General features: G+C 47.2%; 1 protein-coding gene across 4 annotated transcripts in view; it reads left to right on the top strand.

Moving 5' to 3' along the window:
• Positions 1–19,527, top strand: part of LOC105690823 (RNA-binding protein Musashi homolog 2-like) — a 184,590-nt gene that overhangs the window by 98,975 nt on the left and 66,088 nt on the right. For 3 of the 4 annotated variants that reach the window (XM_012408940.3, XM_048660358.1, XM_012408942.3), the window contains exon 3: positions 4,254–4,395. In XM_012408940.3, the coding sequence (XP_012264363.1) occupies positions 4,254–4,395 (142 nt within the window). Of the gene's footprint in view, positions 1–4,253; positions 4,396–19,527 lie in introns of those variants that run through there. The other variant, XM_048660360.1, reaches the window with a different exon arrangement.

Raw genomic sequence — 19,527 nt, 5'->3', positions numbered from 1 at the left:
TCCGGTAACGGGAACCTGCGGCTCACCTTTTACGCGCGAAGACACAGGTATACACATCCGTCCTCTGTACCTGTGTACGTTCGAAAGAGGGGGGAAAAAATAAAATAGAGAAGGCAGACGCGCGCTACGCCGGGGGGATCCGAACGGGAACGCGAATAAACAAACAAATAGAATAGTAAAAAAATCGCGCGGAGCGAATCCTCGGAGCATTTACGATGCGGTTCGTCGGGGGCCGCATGTGCGTCCCTAACCTACGTCAAGCTCTCTCGTTCTCGTTAATTGAAAGCTGATCGACACGACGAAAAAAAAAAAAAAAAAAGCGAGCGAAACGACGATGCCTGCGCGAGTTTTATGCCTTCGGTTCAACGTCACCCGTGCCCTGCGCACACCTGTAATGGCGAAAAAAAATGAAAAATAGGAAGGAGAAAAATTCAACTTCCTCCGCAGCGGAAAGACAAAGTGATATCGGTCGCGGGTTGGAAAACTGAAACGCGACGAGATTTATTACATGCGGTAACCTCCTACCCTCCCCACCTTTATTTTCGCGTCCCGCAGCGTCGTCCTCCGCGGGAGGCAGAAAACTCACCCCCTGCCGGGAACAGCGGGGCGCCGGTGCTTCCCGTGGCATTTTGTAATACGAGACATCGCGCTAAAAAAAAACAAAAATATATATTATATATATATATCTACGTATATACCACCTGCATGTGAACGAGCGCGGCACGCACACCCGGGTATTCTCTACGTGCAGGATATCGGGTTCGCGAAATTAACCTCCGGGCAAAAACCACCAGGAAATGAATGGATATATAACATATATATGAACGCCCTGTATTGTATATACATATGGACGCTTGTGGCACAGATACCGAGCGGGCCCATAAAAAAGAATTTCCCATCCCGATTTTTTTCACTTCGCTATCGACGGTGCGACGCTTTGTAAACCGCTGAAAAAATTGTATTTTTATTTTTATTTTCGCATTTTTGAAAGCGGCCGATGAAAGCAATCGAAAAACCGCGAATATAGAATACACGAGGAAATTCGGCGATTCCGTGTCGTACCGCACAAGAGGTCATCGAAGTGTTGTAATCCCGGTTTCGCGCTGGCATTGTTCGTTGTTTCCATCGATGAACAATCTATTCCTACAACCGTCGCGTCGCTCCGTGTCTCACGTAGACTCGGTTTTCGGGATAGCGAAAGAAAAAAAAAAAGAGTGAAAAGAAAAAGCGAAAAAGTGGTTATCCGTAGCGTAAGGGCTCAGAGGGGGCGTGCGAGGGTGAGGCGTGAAAACGGCACTGGTGGTTAATGGAGCTCCTCTCCTCTTCGCAGGCAGCCGAAATCCTCGCCCCAAACCTCACCCTTTTCATTCAACCCTCCATTGTGTGTATCGTTATCACGCAGACACCGAACCCGGCCCCTTTCGCAGACACGCGTACCTAATACCTGTACGACGGTACCTGATGTGTACGCACACTCGCACGCACGGTATACGCGGGGCGCCTCAGCGATTCTCCGAATTCTCGGATGTGTCCGTGATATAGGAATGTTCGCGAATCCCCCGGTTCCCTCGATCCGACGCCACATCCCACGCCCGGCGACAGACCTCCCTTAAAACACTTGTACGGTAATTCCGCAAACAGGCAACCTGTGCCCGCGCGATATTCCGAACGCGTTTCCCAACGGCTTATGGATTTCTTTGTATACGATGTGTAACCGTTACACGCGTTCGTTCGATGGGAATCTATCGAGCCCCCCGTCATCGACGCAGATACGAAACTTTTCAATCGCGCGCTTCGCATTTGAAATTTCCACCCTAATCGCGTTGAACTTTTATTGAGGCGATTCTCTCATTCGTTTCATCAATTTTTTCTCATCGCGTGTTTCTTATCCAGATATTATAATTCGGACGTAAGCCGTGCGCTGCACACGTATACGGAATCAGCGTAAATTGGAGCGTGAAATTTGGGGGGGGAGGGGGGCGGGGGTAGCGTTCGACCCGTTTTATGGGTCCATTATATCGGGGTAGCAACTTTTTGACCTGAAATTCTACATTTTTTTATACGTACTCATCCGCACTCTCTGCACGTGCATTCGGGCGAAAGTGTCTTCCTCCAAACGAAATAAAAAAAAAAAATAAAAAAAAAAAAAAACAGCGAACGACGGAACAAATGAAATTCCAATAAATAAATAGTTTGCACGTATCGTTGCAACGCGAACCGGACACGGTTAATGGGTAATCATTATTCGTTGAGGTGAAATTTATTGCGTTAAAATTGTTGAGCTTCGTCAAAAAGCTTCTCTCAATTGTCGACCTACGACCCTAACGAGGTTCGTATAGTTCCTGGGACGAGCTTAATGGGACACCTTAATTCGGGCTCATTGTTTGCGTTAAATTTTCCCTGACGCGAACGGGGGAACGAAAACGAGACCGAGAACGAGAGCGCGGCGGCGGTGGCGATGGCGGTGGCGGGGGTGGCTCGACTCGCGAGAGCGAACTGCACAGTTCCTCGGCGGCATGGGCCACCGCTTTATTAGCTCGCGATAAGAAGCTAATTTACATTTTCCATCTGGCCCGCTCCTCACTTTTCACTTCTACGTTCTATTCGTCCTCTCTCGACCTACCCCGTTCCCTACCTCGTTCGGGGTACGTGTGTATATGCGCCCCTTATTATATTATAGGTACCTGACTATATATATATATCTATATGACGGAGGAGTGCTAACAGCCTTCGCGCATCATTGCACTTAATTCTCGTAAGCCTCATTAGTAGTTTTCGACGTACGATATTATCGTCATCGTTATTATTATGCTGATCATTATATCGACCGATACGTTACACGAGTTGCACCGTACCGATCGATGCGTCGCCGCGCATCCGTAGAGATGCGAAATTCCGAATCACGTCGATACAAAAACCGCACAGGTTTTTTTTTTTTTTCATATAGTTCGAAAGAATTTGATTAAAATACACGGTTATGAAGTATCGCCTGCGTTCGTCGCGCACGAGAGAACTCCGCGACTCGACGAAATTCATTTTCCGAAAGAACGCAAAAAAACAAAAAACGAAAAACAATCGAACATTTCGTGATTCGTATTTGAACGATTTCATACACATCGCTCTATTTTTTATATATTTCTTTTTTTCTTTCGGTTTTTTTTTTTTTTGCAACGATTTTTTACATAACTGAATTTTTACGTGTCCGTATAGGAGGTGTTGTTTTATTGTTATTTATTTGTGAGCTATGGTTTGTTTGTTTGTTTTTTTTTTTCACTCTGGTACACTTTGCGGCAACGGCTGCAGATTTTTGTGACAATTTTCAAACGTGTCCGCAAACCCGATGACCGACTATGTTGTACACCCTGATTTTACGGCCAATGCGCTTCGTCCCGTCCACATATAGACGAGGGCATTCGACGTCAAACGGGCAACTTTTTCCAGAATGTGTGTCGAACTCGATGAACAATTTTTGTAAATTCTTGTAAATTAGTTCATTCCCTCCAGTTTAACTCCTTGTGAATTTCAAGATGGGCGAAGAATCACCGATGCGTGAGACAGGCGTTGATGCAACTGAATTCCATCAGTTTTATCGATGAATCAATTTGACTTCGAGATTCGGATTCCTGAGATCGAAACACCTGACATAAAAATACCATGGAGAACACACAGATTTTTCGAAAATCGAATCAAACGTGCGGAGGTAATTTATCGTCGGTGAAAATATCATCGGGGTTGTTCGGGTTGTACCTCGATGTTCGCGGTACGAGCGTCGGTTCCGCGCTGTGGGGCGCTTCCGATTGGAAAGTTGAAAAACCGCAAGGGCGATATAAAAGATGGCAAAGCTTCGCGAGAGAGATAGAAAAATAGAAGTAATACGGCGAGACGGAGGGCCAGTCTCACGTCTTATTGGTAATATCGATTGTACGATCGCAAACCTACCTCTCCACCATTTGTCTCACTTTATCTATTGTTTTCCAAGGGCGTCTATTCTCGTTTCTTAAGCTCCGGATACCCATTCTTACGTAGCTGGCTATAGAAACGAAGATAACTCTTCGAATTCATTGCATGTATAGGTATACATCGGTGCCCGTGCAATGTGCGCGTACAGAAAAATTACAAAAAAAAAAAGAAACCAAGAAATACGGGGTGACATTTGAAGGGCACTTTTCGGCGACTCTTCCGCGTAACCCCGACGTTCAACGTGCGTTTCCAGATTTGATGTACACGATTTTTTTTTTCACCCAATGTTTCAGCAACGTCGTCGTTGACGAGTACCGGAAGTGAGGCGGCGGCAGCGGCAGCGGCGGCAGCAGCAGCAGCGAACATACTGTTGCGTCAAATGGCGGCTGCTAGTTTCCCCCCAAATTTTTCTAACGTCGGTGTACTGGAAAACTGGTGAGTGCAAAAATCAGATGATATTTTCTCAATTTTCCCGTTACGTTTACTTTTTAATAACCGCAACGGTTATTTATTGGTGTATACATATCGTACGCCATGTTTCTCACGGTCTTCGCCACGATCTGCAGTATATTTGTACACACCACATATATATATACATATATATTTAATTATCATCATAATCACTGTTATTGTTATTATTTGTTATTTACCGTTACTGTTATCTTCATCGTACATATACGGCAATATTAATTAAATAACGCTATAGATATGTGTATCTTATATATATATATACACACACGTAATAAATACCCCGTATATTTGTGAAACACTCGTCGAAAAGTAAAGTAGACTAACAATATACATAAACATATAGCGCATGGTAAAATTTGCTAAATTGGGTAAATTGATTATATCTATACATATACCAGTAGCGTCGCATTATATATATCCATATATATTTACGATTAGCCAGTTTCGTCGGGAATTGATTTACTGTACGTAATTACTCTGAACAGACGATGATCACTAACCGTATATCATACATACATAATGTATTCGCTAAAATACTACCCATTACCTATACGTATATCAAAGGCTTCGCTCGGCCCATGCACAATTAAACCATCCCACGCGCTGTACTCGCCACTAAGCGAACGATTATACTTGTTTTTTTTTTTTTGCGCCAAGAAACATTCCGTAGACTATAGTCGTTATCGCGTCCTTACGAAAGGCTTTAAGTATACACCGATCAGAAGGCAAAGAAAACCATCGCTAGACTTCACTCTTCCAAGTCGTTATGCACACACATACATATACATATATATATGTATATATTATTCTTCCCTACGACTAGGTCCGATTGATTACCGACGTAACATAGTATATGTAATGTAAATAATTTTATACGGTGCGTACCGAGTCTAGCTTGTACAGATTTGATTGTTAATCCCGACCGGGTAAACTATACACCGCGGTATATTTCCCACGATGACTTGCAATGTAGTGTACATATATATTAACGTATAATACGCACCCGGCACGTAACGATATAATTTCAACGTACCCAACTCGTGATTCGCGAATTATCGAAACGATGTTATTTTATATCGTCAACTTAATTCAACGCTAATTGGTGCACTTTTATACCTCAAACCTGTGCACCTACATATAACATATACCCACGTATATTCGGCATTGACAAAAGTTTATCAATGTTATCAAGATTAATTTTCTAAAGTTAAAAATATTTAATATTATTCAGGATTGTATTATGGCATTGCGAATTTGGGGTAAAATTTTCAAATCGTAGGTCGCAGAATTGCATCAGAAATAAGTACGTAACAAAATGAGGTGAGAACGTCACCTAAAAATGTCCACGCTCGAGTTTCAATCTTTTTTTTTTTTTCTCGCAAAGAAACCGTGTAAAATTCCTAGGGAATAGCTGCGATGGAGTTGTCGCCGAGTGGCTGTGTTATACACACCGTCGCGTCGTGTGTGTATATTTTCTTTTTTCTTTTTCTTATTTCTTAGCTCTAGGGGTGAAGTGCAGTTCGGAGTTTACCGCGAGCTAGAGGTGACAATCCTCTTATTTCGTCAGTCAGCCAGAAAATAAGAATTTCCGCGAGGGAAACGACGCCGGGGAATGGAAATTCCCGATTTATTCACGCTCCCGCTGTAACCCCGTCCGTTTTGTACATTTATTTAATTCTCTAATTGGGAATTCTAAATTACATAATTCGTACTTATCACGTATCCGAACGCGTATATGCGTTATACGCTTTACACGCGGACGTACAAAGGTGTTTCTTTTGCTTTCCAGTTTTTTTTTTCTTTTTTTTTTTTTTAATTCTTCTTTCAACAAATTTAATGAAACCTTGACGAGTGAAGGGTGCTGGCTGTCATGTCCACACATACGTAATCTACAGTTTAAAACACTGCTTTACACGGTTCCCTGTAATTGAAAACATTTACCAGCACGCAACGTGTTGTTGTTCTTTCTGTTCCGACCATCCGCGCATTCCAATTTTTTTTTTTTTTCATTCTTTTTTTTTTTTTTTGCTCGGTTTTTTCGTTTCTCTTTTTTGTTTTCGAGAGAGACCGCGTTTCGCCGCGTGCGTAGAGACGAAATAAAAATGAGATAGAAGAAAAAAAACAAAAAAAAACCGAAAAAAACGAAAAACGAAAAGCGCAAAAGTGCTAATTGCCGTTGAGTGTTTTTCGAGGGGTATATATAATATAAAGTACGTCGCGATCACGGAGGTACGAGCGCGCGTGGGATAATTTTTATTAGCGTTTTATGGAGAGTGATATTAGCCAAATGTACAAATACGCGAGGAGAGTTGAAATAAAATAAAATAACGCGAGAATAAATATTATAAATCGGCGGCGATACACTCGAGGCGAAAAGGCCTGGTGAAATAGGGGGGGAGGGAGGAGGGAGGGATGAAAAAAAAAAAAATCCGTTCGAATCACGAGACTAAAGGGGTGAGCGCTGAAGGCTTTTCCGATTGAAAGGAAACCATTAAAGAGGGTCACGATTTCTTCAAATTCCCCACTCGCCCTCCGGTAGGACGACACGAATACCGATACGACACCCGGCGCACTGATCACTCACGTAGACGGTGTCGAGTGCGAAATATATCGTAGCGCGGTTTTCATCGGTCTCCATCTCGAGAAAGAGGAAACGAAAAAAAAAAACTCGATTACAATCAAAGTCGCGACGATGAATTAATTTCTTCACACGCGAGGACTATTTATGAAGTTTTCCTAGAGCTATGCCGTGGCAAGGAGACTTCGGGACTCTCCTCTTCCCATATAATTCTGCGAATTTCGGATCCGGAGCGCTGGATTCCCCAGGACGCGTACGGCTCGTAGGTACATCGGCCATGTACACACGGCGTGTATACCGTGAAATATTCCGACTACACTCACTTCCGACGATGCGAAGTGGCCAATATTGAAATTTCACTGAATTGCGGCAACCGCGACTCGTCGTCCTCTCGATGGTCCTCGATCGGGTCGAGATGCTGTACGTAAAAGTCCGGCCCACTCCCCAACCGGAGAGAGAACCTCCGCTGTCTCTATATGTACATACGTTGCGCAAACGTACGCGTACACGTTACGCATATATCACAAAATGTATATCGAGAGGATTCGGGGAACGGAAGGGGGGTAAAAAGTTCACCTCGGTTCACCTCGGTTCGTTTCATTTAATTTCAGCGGTTCGGTCGTACGGTCGTCCGTCCGCGGGGCACGCGGGGGTTTTCGCGAAGTAGTTACGCCTACGCGAACGAGCGAGGCCCGCGGGGGTAGGCCGGCTACACCGGGCGGGCGGTAAAGGGTTCGGGGCAGGGGGATGGCAGCGGAGGTACTTCCGGTGGGAGTTTCAAGTTGGCTCCGCGAGGCGCTCCCCATTCACCACTCGAACAATAAAATGGCATAGACAATGTACGAAGAACCATTGTTGTCAACTCAGGAGCTGAAACGCGCTATAAAAGCCCCGCGAGCTTGATTCCTTAGAATGGTGCGAATGAAAAGTAGGTCTCCCTCTTCCCCCCTCACCCCCCCCCCCCCCCCGTATTTCCACCATTCTTCGCCGTCCCCTACGTACGTACATCTCCTCCCTTAACTCACCTCGTCATCGCACCTTCGCTCATTTCTTATTCTCGCGCTGCAGTTTTGATTAAAGTTCTTTTTAGTCAGTTTATGCTGTATATACCTGTACGTATATATACATATATATACTTATATCGCAGAGCTTGCTATAATATGTATAGAGCAGAGTTCCGCAGGCTCGGTGTTCGCTCTCCTATATATATATATATATATATATGCGCGTCTATCTTCGCGCGCAATAATAGTTTCTTTTATAATACCGAAAGAATGAGGGCGTGCGCGGGTTGCTTTTTGAATATAACGTCAGAGGTCAGAAGAGATGGGGGGGGGGAAGAGGAAAAAAGCGCGTCCCATCTTCCAAAATGCAGGGTTATCTCTGCACTGATTTCTTCCGGATCGTAGCGCGTTATAGCTACGCCGTAGTTAGTTTTTAATATTTCACCACGTTTCTCGTATAGATCGAGTGCGGGATTCCGGGATTACTTACCTCCCTCAATTATGTAGCCGGGATTCGGAGGCGGTGTATTTCACTTCTTCGAAAATGTATCGGACGTCGTTGGAGCCGGGGGGGACGAAGGCGGGGTCGCGTCAACCGTGAGACGAAAGACTCGCTGATTTTAATCTGGAGAACGAATTCCTGAGAGATACGTTTAATACCTGTACGAAGGAACTATGCCGTCGGTATTACCGACGTGTATCTCGGTTGGCAAATCGTTGCGATATTCCTAGCTAGGATATAACCATCATTTGCTGAAAATTCCTCAGTGGCAACGAAAACATTTCCCCAACTATTTTAATTGCGCAAACTTGGAAAATGGTGAAAATATTTTTAGAGGTCTGTACGTAGGCGTGTAGTTCAGCTGAACGTCTGAACGCGGAGTTCCGTCCGCGCCCTTCCCCCTTATTTTCCTTTTATCATTATTTTTTTTTTTTCATTTTTTTTTCTACCTCCTCCGCGGAAGCCAGACCGAGCTTTCGTATCCAGCTAGTTATTTTAATGGAGAATTTAACCCAGTTGTAATAATATCTTTTAAAAATATTTTTCAACTTCCGTTTCCCCGGTACGCTTGCTCGGCGTCGAAAGGTATGGGAACCGAAGACGGTAGGGAACGCGGCTCGCGCGTTAAGAGAGTCTCGAAGTTGGGAACGAGTGGAGAGAAAGCAAAGAAGAAATCGAGAGGAGTCTCCGTGGGAGGAGGAAGAGCGATCCCAGGATTAAAGGAGAGTGGATAGTTGAGTGAGGATTAGGGGTTGGATGTTGCCCGGGCTCCTGTTGATTTTCTTTTGTTTTCCTCCCGCTTTTATATCCGCACGATCCTTCCTCTTTTCTTCTCCTTCTTTTGCTACAGATGCACTTAAACCACCCCGGGAATTTTCCCGTTTGTTCGACCTAAGTGGCCGTATACACACTCGAATTATAATCAGGATTTAGAATATAATTAGCCGACGAATAAAATTTCGAGCTTTTAATAAGCACCGCTCGCGAGTATTTTCTTTGCTTTTTCCACCCCTCTTTCGATTCGCGCGATAATCCCCCTTCCCCTCCGTCGCCTCAATTTTATAATTTAAAAGATCGCGCCGCCGCGACTGTATATACACATTATTAATTCGAACCAAGACAGCTCGGATCAAATATCCGTTAATCACTCCGGTGTCACTCAATTAGCCCAAGTTTATCCAACCGCGCGGCCATTGTTAACGGTCTTGAGCTCTGACACAATTCAATAACGATCGATCGATAATTATCAATGTACAATAAACCCCGATGGTTGGAATATTTTCCTACCCGATATCGATACCTCGCCTGTATTATATATATACATATCGGTGCTCTAGATTATCGTACTCGCCTCGACTTGAAAAAATGATAAAAATTAACTGCGCTGAACAGAAAAAAAAAAAAAAGAAATTCCGAGCGAAATTTCATCCCCCCGCCGTTTATCGACCACATTACGAAACGTACATGCAGGGTAAAGAGGCGGACTTTCTGTTTTTTTTTTGAGAAAGGATTTTTATCCTTGATTTTGCGTGGCTCGTTGCCAGAGAAGCTGCAGAGGAAACGTCGCTGCGGTATACAGGGGCCTGTACCAAACATTATACAAATTACAAGACATTGTCTAAAATCTGAACATTTCTCAAGTAGCTTACAGCGTACGCTCGCCCCTGGTCGTAAGACAATCTTGGCGAGCACCTTGCTAGTTGCGACGGTCTACTCGAACCACCTCATAAAACATGTCCCAATCCTATATATATATATATACGTATAATACGTTGGTACTTTATACACCGCGGGGTACTCTCTCGCCACTTTCTTTCCCTCCGTCTCTCTCCCTTTTTCGCTTCTTCGGGAGTACGAGGAGGAGGAGTAGTATACGTATACTGCGGCTATAGGTATACCCGAAGGAAGGGAGGTCGGGAGGGAGGAAGGGAGGGAGGGAGGCCAGCTCCCGCGTGGTTCTCTAAACTTTGAAAGTGAAGATAAATTTAAACCAGCTATCCCCAGGGGTAGAAGGTTGCGGCCACCGAATACGAGAAGAAGACGAAGAAACGCGAGGAACGTGTACGCGCGCGCTGTACAGACGTACGAGGAATAAGTACAAACCTCAACTTTTTCATTCCATCCAGACGACCTCTCGCACTCGACGGCACACCTCGTACGTTCAATTGTAACGATCGACGTTCCGATTCTCATGAATTATGACGTTGAAATTTTTTCGCTAACCGTCGGATTATTATTGCGGCGCCGCGTTCCCCTCTTCTCGCGTTTGAATACATCCGAGGTATGACGGGGCGCTTAAGTTTCCGCGAGCTCGAGGTCAGGGTCGCCACCCCTCTCCCCGGGAGAGATTTCCCTTATCCTTTTACTCGCGTTGGGGTGCTCCGAACGTTACGGTTGGTCGTGAGTCGGGTCTGCCAATTACGCGTCGCTCGCCGAGGGAGAGTGAAAAATAAGAAAAAAAAAATAAAACGATCGACTGCAAAATTTAAAGAGAAACGAGAAAAGAGGGCGGCGAAATTTCTCGATCGAGGGACTTCCTCGCGCCGACGAGATACGTTCTAGTTTTTCCTCTTCCGCGTCGTCGCGGGTTGCCCGAAATTTTCTATACCCGCGGATGGCGCGGATCGGGAGAATAACATTTCGCGCTCCCGCACGTGCGAATGACAGGCACGCGACGACGGTAGCGAAGTAATTAGTCCTCAAAGTGAGGCTTCCTCTGTTTTTAACCCGTACCTTTCGAGGTACGGCGCGCGTCAACCCCCGTCTCCCGCGTACGCCACTCGTGAATCATCGTCGTTCGCACGCACGTCTCGTCAGCCTTTGTCGTAGTCGGTTTCGGATCTTGAACAAAACCTTGCGACGCTTGCTCCGCTGTTATTTCGTAGCGAAAAAGTGAAGGGAAAAAAATACGCGTACCGAGGCCTCGTCCCCCTGTAATATCCTCCTCGAAGGACTTGTCGATATTCGAGTGTCTCGTCAAATATTTTACAACACAATTTTCTCTCCTCATTCTTTTAAATCGTGGAAAGATTGATGAAAATCTTCGGGAATCCATACTTCTCTCGCTCTCTGACGAAATTAATATTCAGACCTTTCGAATGCTTGATCCCTTGGCACGTGATCCTCTCCTCCTCCTCCTCCTCTTCTCTTCTTCGAACACGTTGTCACATTTCCATCCGCATCTTTTCGTCGAATATCACGATCCTCTTATTTCACGTTGGCCGTAGTAGCGGCCCCATTTTCTCGCTATTGGAACGTCGTACAAACAAATCGTGATATAAGTATGTAGGTTTCGTATAGCGTCTGCCAATAATTTTCTCTGTGTCGTACGTTCGGTCGGGGGTTGGGGGAAGAAAAAAAAAATAAATAAATGATAGAAACCAAGCTCATCAGTTTTCTCTATCTTCGACTTTCGAAGCTCCGACGGATACACGACTTCCTTCATATTTCCCGATAGGCGCTGGAATCGCCGTGTTTATTTCCTACGAGTCGGGAGCTTATTGCTCGTTCGATGAGGTCGGGAACATGGCGCGGTGAGAATCAATTTTTCTTTTTCTTTTTTTTTTATCCGCACAGATCTCGCCGCAGGTCGAGCGTTCGCAGGTGAGCGACCCTCTCGAAAACCGGCCGTTCGTACCTCGGCGAGCGATCTCGTGAACTCGAAGTAGCGGGTGGAGGGAAAAAAAGAACGGAAAATCAAAAGAAAAAAAATAAGGAGAAACGCGAGAAAAAGCGGGAGATCCTTACGGCGGGGTGAAAAAAAAAAAAGCCCGAAAAGGAACAAGGCTGTTTCTCGAGGCTGTGGGGGGCGAACACTTTGATGTTCGCATCAGTCTAGCACCTTGAGAGTCAAAGGCGACCTTTGTAAGCAGACACCCTCGGGGAGGCGGCGGCGGTGGTGGTGGTGGTGTCGGGGTGGTGGTAAATGAGTTTGTGGCCCAAACAAGCCCATCTTGGTGTGTTTTCGCGGTCGGTAACATACCACCCCCGAGTTCTACGTTGCCGTTGTCAAGCGTTCGCGTTATACGGTTTGCAACCCTCGCCGTCGGGCGGCCGGCTCTCGCCCTCTGGGCTAACGCGGAGTATTTCCGCGGAATTTTTACATATCGCCGAGAAAACGTCGTTCGGGGTCCGCCCGCGGGGACGAGGAAGAAATTGATTGAATCTTTTCTTTCAGCCGATTCGAGGTACGCGCGGACGGGAGAGTCGACGTTCGAAATAACGAAACAAAATAATGATAAAAAGCGGAAAAACAAGACCAGGGAAGAGAAGTTAAACCCCGGTACTATTTCCGGTCGACCGACGTCGTTCGATTTTATGCCGAAATTTATCTCACCGGTAGTTTACTTTTATCGCATCGGAAGACCCCACCCGGTATTCCGATGCTAATTTTATTTCACCGCGCGGTATAAGTCGGTGTATCTAGGCTCGTACCTAGGCACCCGAACCACGGGGATTAATGAATAATAGAAGGGCGAAGATCGATCCTGTTTCAAAACTGTTGCGTTGCAGATACGACAGGCGTTCTCGGTCCTCCGGTCAGATTCGCCGAAAGATCGCTAATTACCGGGGTTGGTGTGTACGAAGTGCAGCTGCCTCACCGGCTCCGGTACTTCTGCGTAAGATCGTCCGCGGGGTGTTTATTCTCCTCGCCGCCATCTTGCGCTCGAGGGGTTCCTTTAATTCTTCCGCCGGTACAGCCGGAGACCTCGGCAAGTGGGTGCTTAGTGCTCGCAATTAGTACGTCCTAACTCGTTGAGTCTCGACGCTCGACGTTCAGAGGAAATCCTTACTCAGAAGACAAAATTCACTTACATCTTCCGACCCCCGCGTGACGTGCCGTAATTCGCAAATCTTTAATACAATCCGGCGAGAATGTCTGAACTGTAACGCGCGAGCGCACGATGTACACCCGATGTATTTACGTGGGGAAAGTAAACGCGGATATTACCCGTTCGTATAAAAATCCGTGGATATGGTTTATACGCTACTCCCCGTGTATCGCTCCATATTCTATACATATACCGTATAACGCTGAGCATTCAAGTGCCGGAGCTTAAAGGTTTTCCAAGAGGTAGGAAGTAGCGAGGCGCGCATCGCGCGGGCGTTTTTCTTTTTCTTCTCCTTTCTTCTTTTTTCTTTTTCTCCTTCTTCTTCTATTTTTCCCTCCGAATATATATACCTTACACTCAACGTTAAATGTACGTACGTGTACTTTACACGCTTTCCGTACGTACACGCTCCCGTTCGTACGTGTACATTTAAACTCGTACCGCAACAACGTGGCGTTTCGCGGCTTCTGCTCGACGCTGCGCAGGTTGGAAAAGGATGAAAAGTCGCGTTGGCCGTGAAAAGCTCGTGGAAATTCTCTCCTATCTAAAACCACGGTCCATAAAGCAAGAGCAATCGAAGCTTTCGAGTAGCGACTGCCAGATGGTGGGCTATCGCGGTGCGCGCCACTTTTTTTTTTTTTTTTTTTTTGCTCTCGTTTCGTTCCGTTATACTTTTATATCGCACGCCCCGGTACGTTGGGGGTTATACCGTTACACTCGGATGAACGAAGTGTGGTAACCGGTAAACCAAAAACATCTTCGACGCTCTACTCCACCGCCAAGTTTCGGTGCGCTCTTTTTCATCGCGGCGTCTTTTATTTCGATCCCGCAATTACTATTTATACTATTTATCCTCCCCTCTCCGATTTTCCCGCAGGTGCAGTTTCGACGTTTTCAGCGATATAAAAATACCGGAGAGAGAGAGAGAGAGAGAGCGTCGTCTTCGTCGTTCGATTCGAACCCTTCGGAATTTTTCGTAAACGAGCCGCGTGTAACGGCGGTGCGAACGGAGGGCGAGATCGGTACCAGTCCGTCCGGGTGGTTCTCGAGTGGCGTGTGCGCCCTCAGACAAAATTATCCGTCCTAGTAGAAAAGCGCGCGTTACTTGGACGTCTGGCGATGCGCCGGTACGCAGGCGATCGAACGACGATCGTTTTTCCGGCCGAGTGAAGAAAACTCGACGGGGACGGGGACGGGCTACGATTTTTCTGCGATTTTCCAACGTCGCACGCCGAATTTCGCGCCGCGCGTCCAACGCGCGATTCGCGGGGGGGGGGAATTCGACGTTCGACCCGACGAGATTCGCGGAGAGTGCGAAACAAAAGTAGCGTACGAGTCGCCGGGATTTTCGGACCCTGTGTATAATAAGACCGAAGATTACTACGAACCAGAACTCGCCCGGTTGGATTCGATTTACGACGCCGAGTGAGCCAGAGATATCGCCACCAGATTGCCCTCGCTCTCCACCGTCACAACTTCGTCCTCCTCCTTCACTCGTGACGGTGCCCGTACACCTCCCTTCCCCCTCCTCCTCCTCCTCCCGCCCGCCCTTTCCTATTTCCGCTACCCCTCCGCGCCTATCGTTATCGATCAGACTTACGGCTTTGTGTACGCGGCTCGTACGTATATACCTGTACTCGGACACGCACGTACGGTTCCGTGTCGCACGCGGAAATATTATATCTTATCCGCGCGGTACGTCTCTATGTATATCGACGTATATCAATACGTGTGTGTATACAGGCGGCGTACGGAGTATAGAGAGACGTACTCAGCGGTGGCGGGAACCGACTCCCCTTCCAGACGACCGCCGTACGACGAGGGATGATGAAGACGCCTGCAGGGGTGCGTTGCATCCTTCTCAAAAAATTTCGTTTCTATACCTGTCCTTTTTTTTAACCCAGTCGTTCTCCGGATTCCACCAACTTTTTGAAACTCTCATAGACTCGACGTAGGTTATCCACATCTTCGTGCATCCGGTAGTATTTCTAGGATACGAGACCTTCTCGAGTGGCGTCTGTTTTACTTCTATCCGATAACGGTGAAATTTCGAAGACGTACAAGCGCCGCAACGGTTTCGATCGGACGATCTACGATAGATGAAGGAAGACAAAAAAAAAAAAAAGAAGAAATAACCAAGACTCGCCGAGTATTATTATTTCTTTTTCTTTCTTTCTTTCTTCCTACTGGAAATTGTCGCCTCTCCCCTGAAACGGAGATCTCGCAGAGCTAGCTCAGGATTTTACGAGATAGACGAGGTGAGGAGGGGGTGGCGGTGAAAGGGGGGTGGGGGGTGTCGTTATTGCGACCGTGTCTGCAGTAAGGCGAGAATGTTTACTTCTGTAACAAACTGCCTCGTCGTCGTTTGTACGTAGAAGCCGGGGCAACGTCACGTACAACGTTGTACACGTTCGCTTGGAGAGATAGCTCTTCCGATCGATCGAAAATGTAGGAAAGCTCGGTGGAACCGCGCGCTCATAATCACTAGATTGAATCACCCCCGGACGGAGTTATACCGTATTGCACAGCGGCCCAGACTATAGACCGAAGATCTCCGATACGAGAGAGAGAGAGAGAGAGAGAGAGAGAGAGAGAACTGCTATATATATCGCGGCGTTTGCTTTGTTATTACACGTATACGACTAGGCGAATAAGTTTCCTTCTCCACTTCCCGCAACGCATACGTACGTCCAACGAGGCATCCTCCTCTTCTACCTGCTTCTGCTTCAGCTTCTGCCGCTATCCTCGTATCCGCCAGTGGGATCGATCGAAGAACACCTGTTAACCAGCGGTGAGCGCACCCCTTTACACACGTCTAGACCCAAAAAGTCGCACTTGGCACATTTAACGAAATTAATTACCGCGACTCAATTACGCGTATCCTCTTAAGTAGGGGGTGGGTCCTTCGCCCCTCTCGGATTAACCGAGTGCGTGTTGTATGGTATAAATATGCCGTGCGTGTATCGGCCGAAATCTGCTTTAAAATCTCGACGGTACGCTTTTCGGCGGCGCGCACTGGGTCTAGTACGCGAATGAGAATAAAGTATCGAGAACTCGAAGCGGAGACGTGCGGTCGGTGGAAGTGAGTGAAAATTGCGAATGCACGTAGACACACTACGTATACGAGTATCGGGAAATACTGAGCGCGTTCCTTTTGGAGATTTATAAAATTCTAGAAGCATACGAGCGAACCACCTCAGACGAGTTTAAAAATGGAAAATCTCTAGCGGGGAATAAACAGAGCTTCGCAGCGAGAGTTTCGAGATTTTTCTTGCTCTGTCGAGAAACAAGCTTGAAGCAGCCCCGACTCAACTTCTTGATCTCGGTAAGACTTGCGAGATGTTTTCTGGTCGGCGGGGTGACTGCCGCACGCAGAATTGGGCGGGGGGGGGGGAGAAGGGGCAACGAATTTATGGTAACGAAAATTTATTAGTTCAATTTCCGAGTCGTTTGAGCCACCACCCCCACCCCCTGCGTCACGAATAGTCAAGGCCGCGCGATTTCTCCACCGCGAGAAGGTCAGGGCCCCGTGATTGGCGAAATTCGTACACGCTTTTCCCCTCTCATAGGCGCGCCAAAGATTAATATTCCCATAAAAAAATTTCAACCCTCGCCTTGTCGAGAATTCGCAAATTACGTGCACAGAATCTAAACCAATTTTCTCTAATTACCGGAGCAGGGAGGAAGTGCCAAAATTCGACCCGTCCACTCATTTCACTCCAGTGTTCTAAGCGAATCCTAATACAAACCGCTCCCGAAGCCTTCTACCCCGAATATCAATCGCGACTGCACTCTATTCCGCTCGTACCGAATGTCCTCGGAGGGTGGGAAAAACGCGAGATGATAACCAGTCGGTGGTCAGTCAGAGGGCGCGTTGGAGACGGCAATCAGAACTCATCTCCTCCGGAGACGTACGTGTAACACGTCTTACGTACGTACGCAATATTTCTATCGGTGACGAGAGCGGCGTGCTTCACCCAACTTGCACGAGGGTACAACGTACGTGGCAAAGCGGAGCGCAAAGCGGCGGGCGTTCTTCCACCGGTGGGTAGACCGCGCGAGCCGGTTTCTCGACTCTCGAGTATACACCATCATCCATTCGGATACGCGCACGCACATTTTGTCCTCCCGCGTTGCACCGTCAGGAGTGCACGGAAGAGCAGCAGACCAGACCCCACCACCATCACCACCACCACCGCCACAACATTCGAACGGAGTCGCGACGTGTTGCGTGCGCGTCCGTGCGAAGCTCACGAAGAGACACGCGTGCAGACAGACGGGCAGACAGGCGAACGTAGAGGGACCTGGGGTACGAACGGACGGACGGACGGATAGACCGACCGACCACCGCCAGACGTACAAACGAATGGCTTGGGTACGACCGGCTCGCGGCGTCTCTCTTCGGCCCCGTCGTTCGCTCTCCGTTTGACTAACGCGCTTTTCAGACATCTCCGAGTTGTATAATGAATATACAGCGCATTAAACAGTAACGTCGTGTTTTCCTGCAACGCGATGCAACGTGTGTCTAGTCTAGTCTTCGTCTCTCTCTCTTTTCTCTTTTCATCTTCCACTGGATACCGCGTGGAAGCCGTGCCCGCTGCACACCGACGCGACGTCGTCGCGCCACGAGGACAGAACGCGTTGTCGCGCCACGTAGATTTGCGGGATGAATTTAAATGTGCTTTTTTCTCTCTCTTACGGTTTTTTTTTGCTGCTTTTTTTTCTCTTTCGTTTCTTACTCTCCGTTCGGTTTAACCGTCACGTGGCCGTACTAACGATAAAGGATTTACATCAAACGAAATTATACGTATCAAGTGCTAACGTTCCGTCACTGCGGCTACATGCGATCGTGTAATGGACTCGTACACGTTACGGTTAACGTATACATATACAACTACGTAATCGTGCGCAAAAATTTCTTCCTCCACTTACTCTTCTTCACGTTCCATACGTATTTCACATTCCCACCGTGCGCTATATCCACCTATACCGTATCGACCGTAATTGGCTCAATCGCCCCACGCAACCTGCGTACTCGCGTGAATGGCCCGGATTTCGGCTCACTCGCTCCGTCGAATCGGAATCAGAAGGTGACCAGGCGGCACAATCGATGACGAATTATACCTCGGCGATCGCTCGATTCCTGAAATCCTTGTCCTTTGACAGGTCGATAGCGGACAGCGTCCGATGCCTGATCGGCATTGACGTTCAACGGCGATTCAGGCACGCCACCCTTCGCGCGATACGTCTTAGACTGGTGAATGGGCATGTCGCTGTCCAAACGTCACATGGACGATTATACCATTCGCACATACTCACTGCTCCAACATTCTGTTCAGTTCAGTTCAGTTACATTACCTGCAGTAAACGTGGTCGCTTACCCCTATGCGCGTATAAGGTATGTGGGATGCGGATGAGCGCGCTGCACGAACTTCAATTTTTACGGTCTGTCCGGTCTCACAGTTGCCCCACTTTTTCCGAATCACCGATGACGAGAATTCACGACTCACGATTCACGAGAGTCGGAAAAAATCTGCGAGGTCGTCGATCCGCGGTATTTAACGTCTGTGCGAGAGAGTTTGCTCGATTTTTTTGGGGTAAAATACATGAACCCCCGAAGGTAATAAATCAAGGGTCGATTTAAGAACACTCGGGAATCGTGACGGCGTTGGGAAACTCGAGTTCGGTAAAGGTAAAAGTTTAGGGGGGTAAGAAAGACGACCGAAAGAGAAAGAACAAGGAGAAAAAAAAAAAAAAAAAAAAAAAAAACAACCACGAACAATGTGCGCACCCAGCCCGAACAACGGAGTCCTACCTATACGTACATTTGTACCGAAAACTCCTTCGGTTACAGCGGCGGGCGAACGACCGAACGCGGACGTTTGCTTACGAGTGTAAGTTGCGTTAAGTCAGGTCGGGTTAGAGCCGGCCGTTCTCCAGCTCGCTGACCGATCGATAATCCCCAATTGGATTGGATTGGTTCGAATTGGCCCCGAGCCCCAGGAGCCATCCATCTCGCCGTTCCGCTCGCTGATTGGCACCGCGTGCCGTGTTGGCTTTTAAACGACCGGTGTCCCGTCTCACTACCGACCGAGACGTATCAATCGAAACGCCTCCGATCGGCTCTGGTGTAGGAAACGATCGCGATTAAACGAATGGATTTTACACTTTTATCCTCAT

This window comes from Athalia rosae, chromosome 1 (assembly GCF_917208135.1).
Source record: "Athalia rosae chromosome 1, iyAthRosa1.1, whole genome shotgun sequence".
Classification (NCBI taxonomy): Eukaryota; Metazoa; Arthropoda; class Insecta; order Hymenoptera; family Athaliidae; genus Athalia; species Athalia rosae.
Note: the sequence above shows the minus strand (reverse complement) of the source record. Positions and strands in the feature narration are given on the sequence as shown.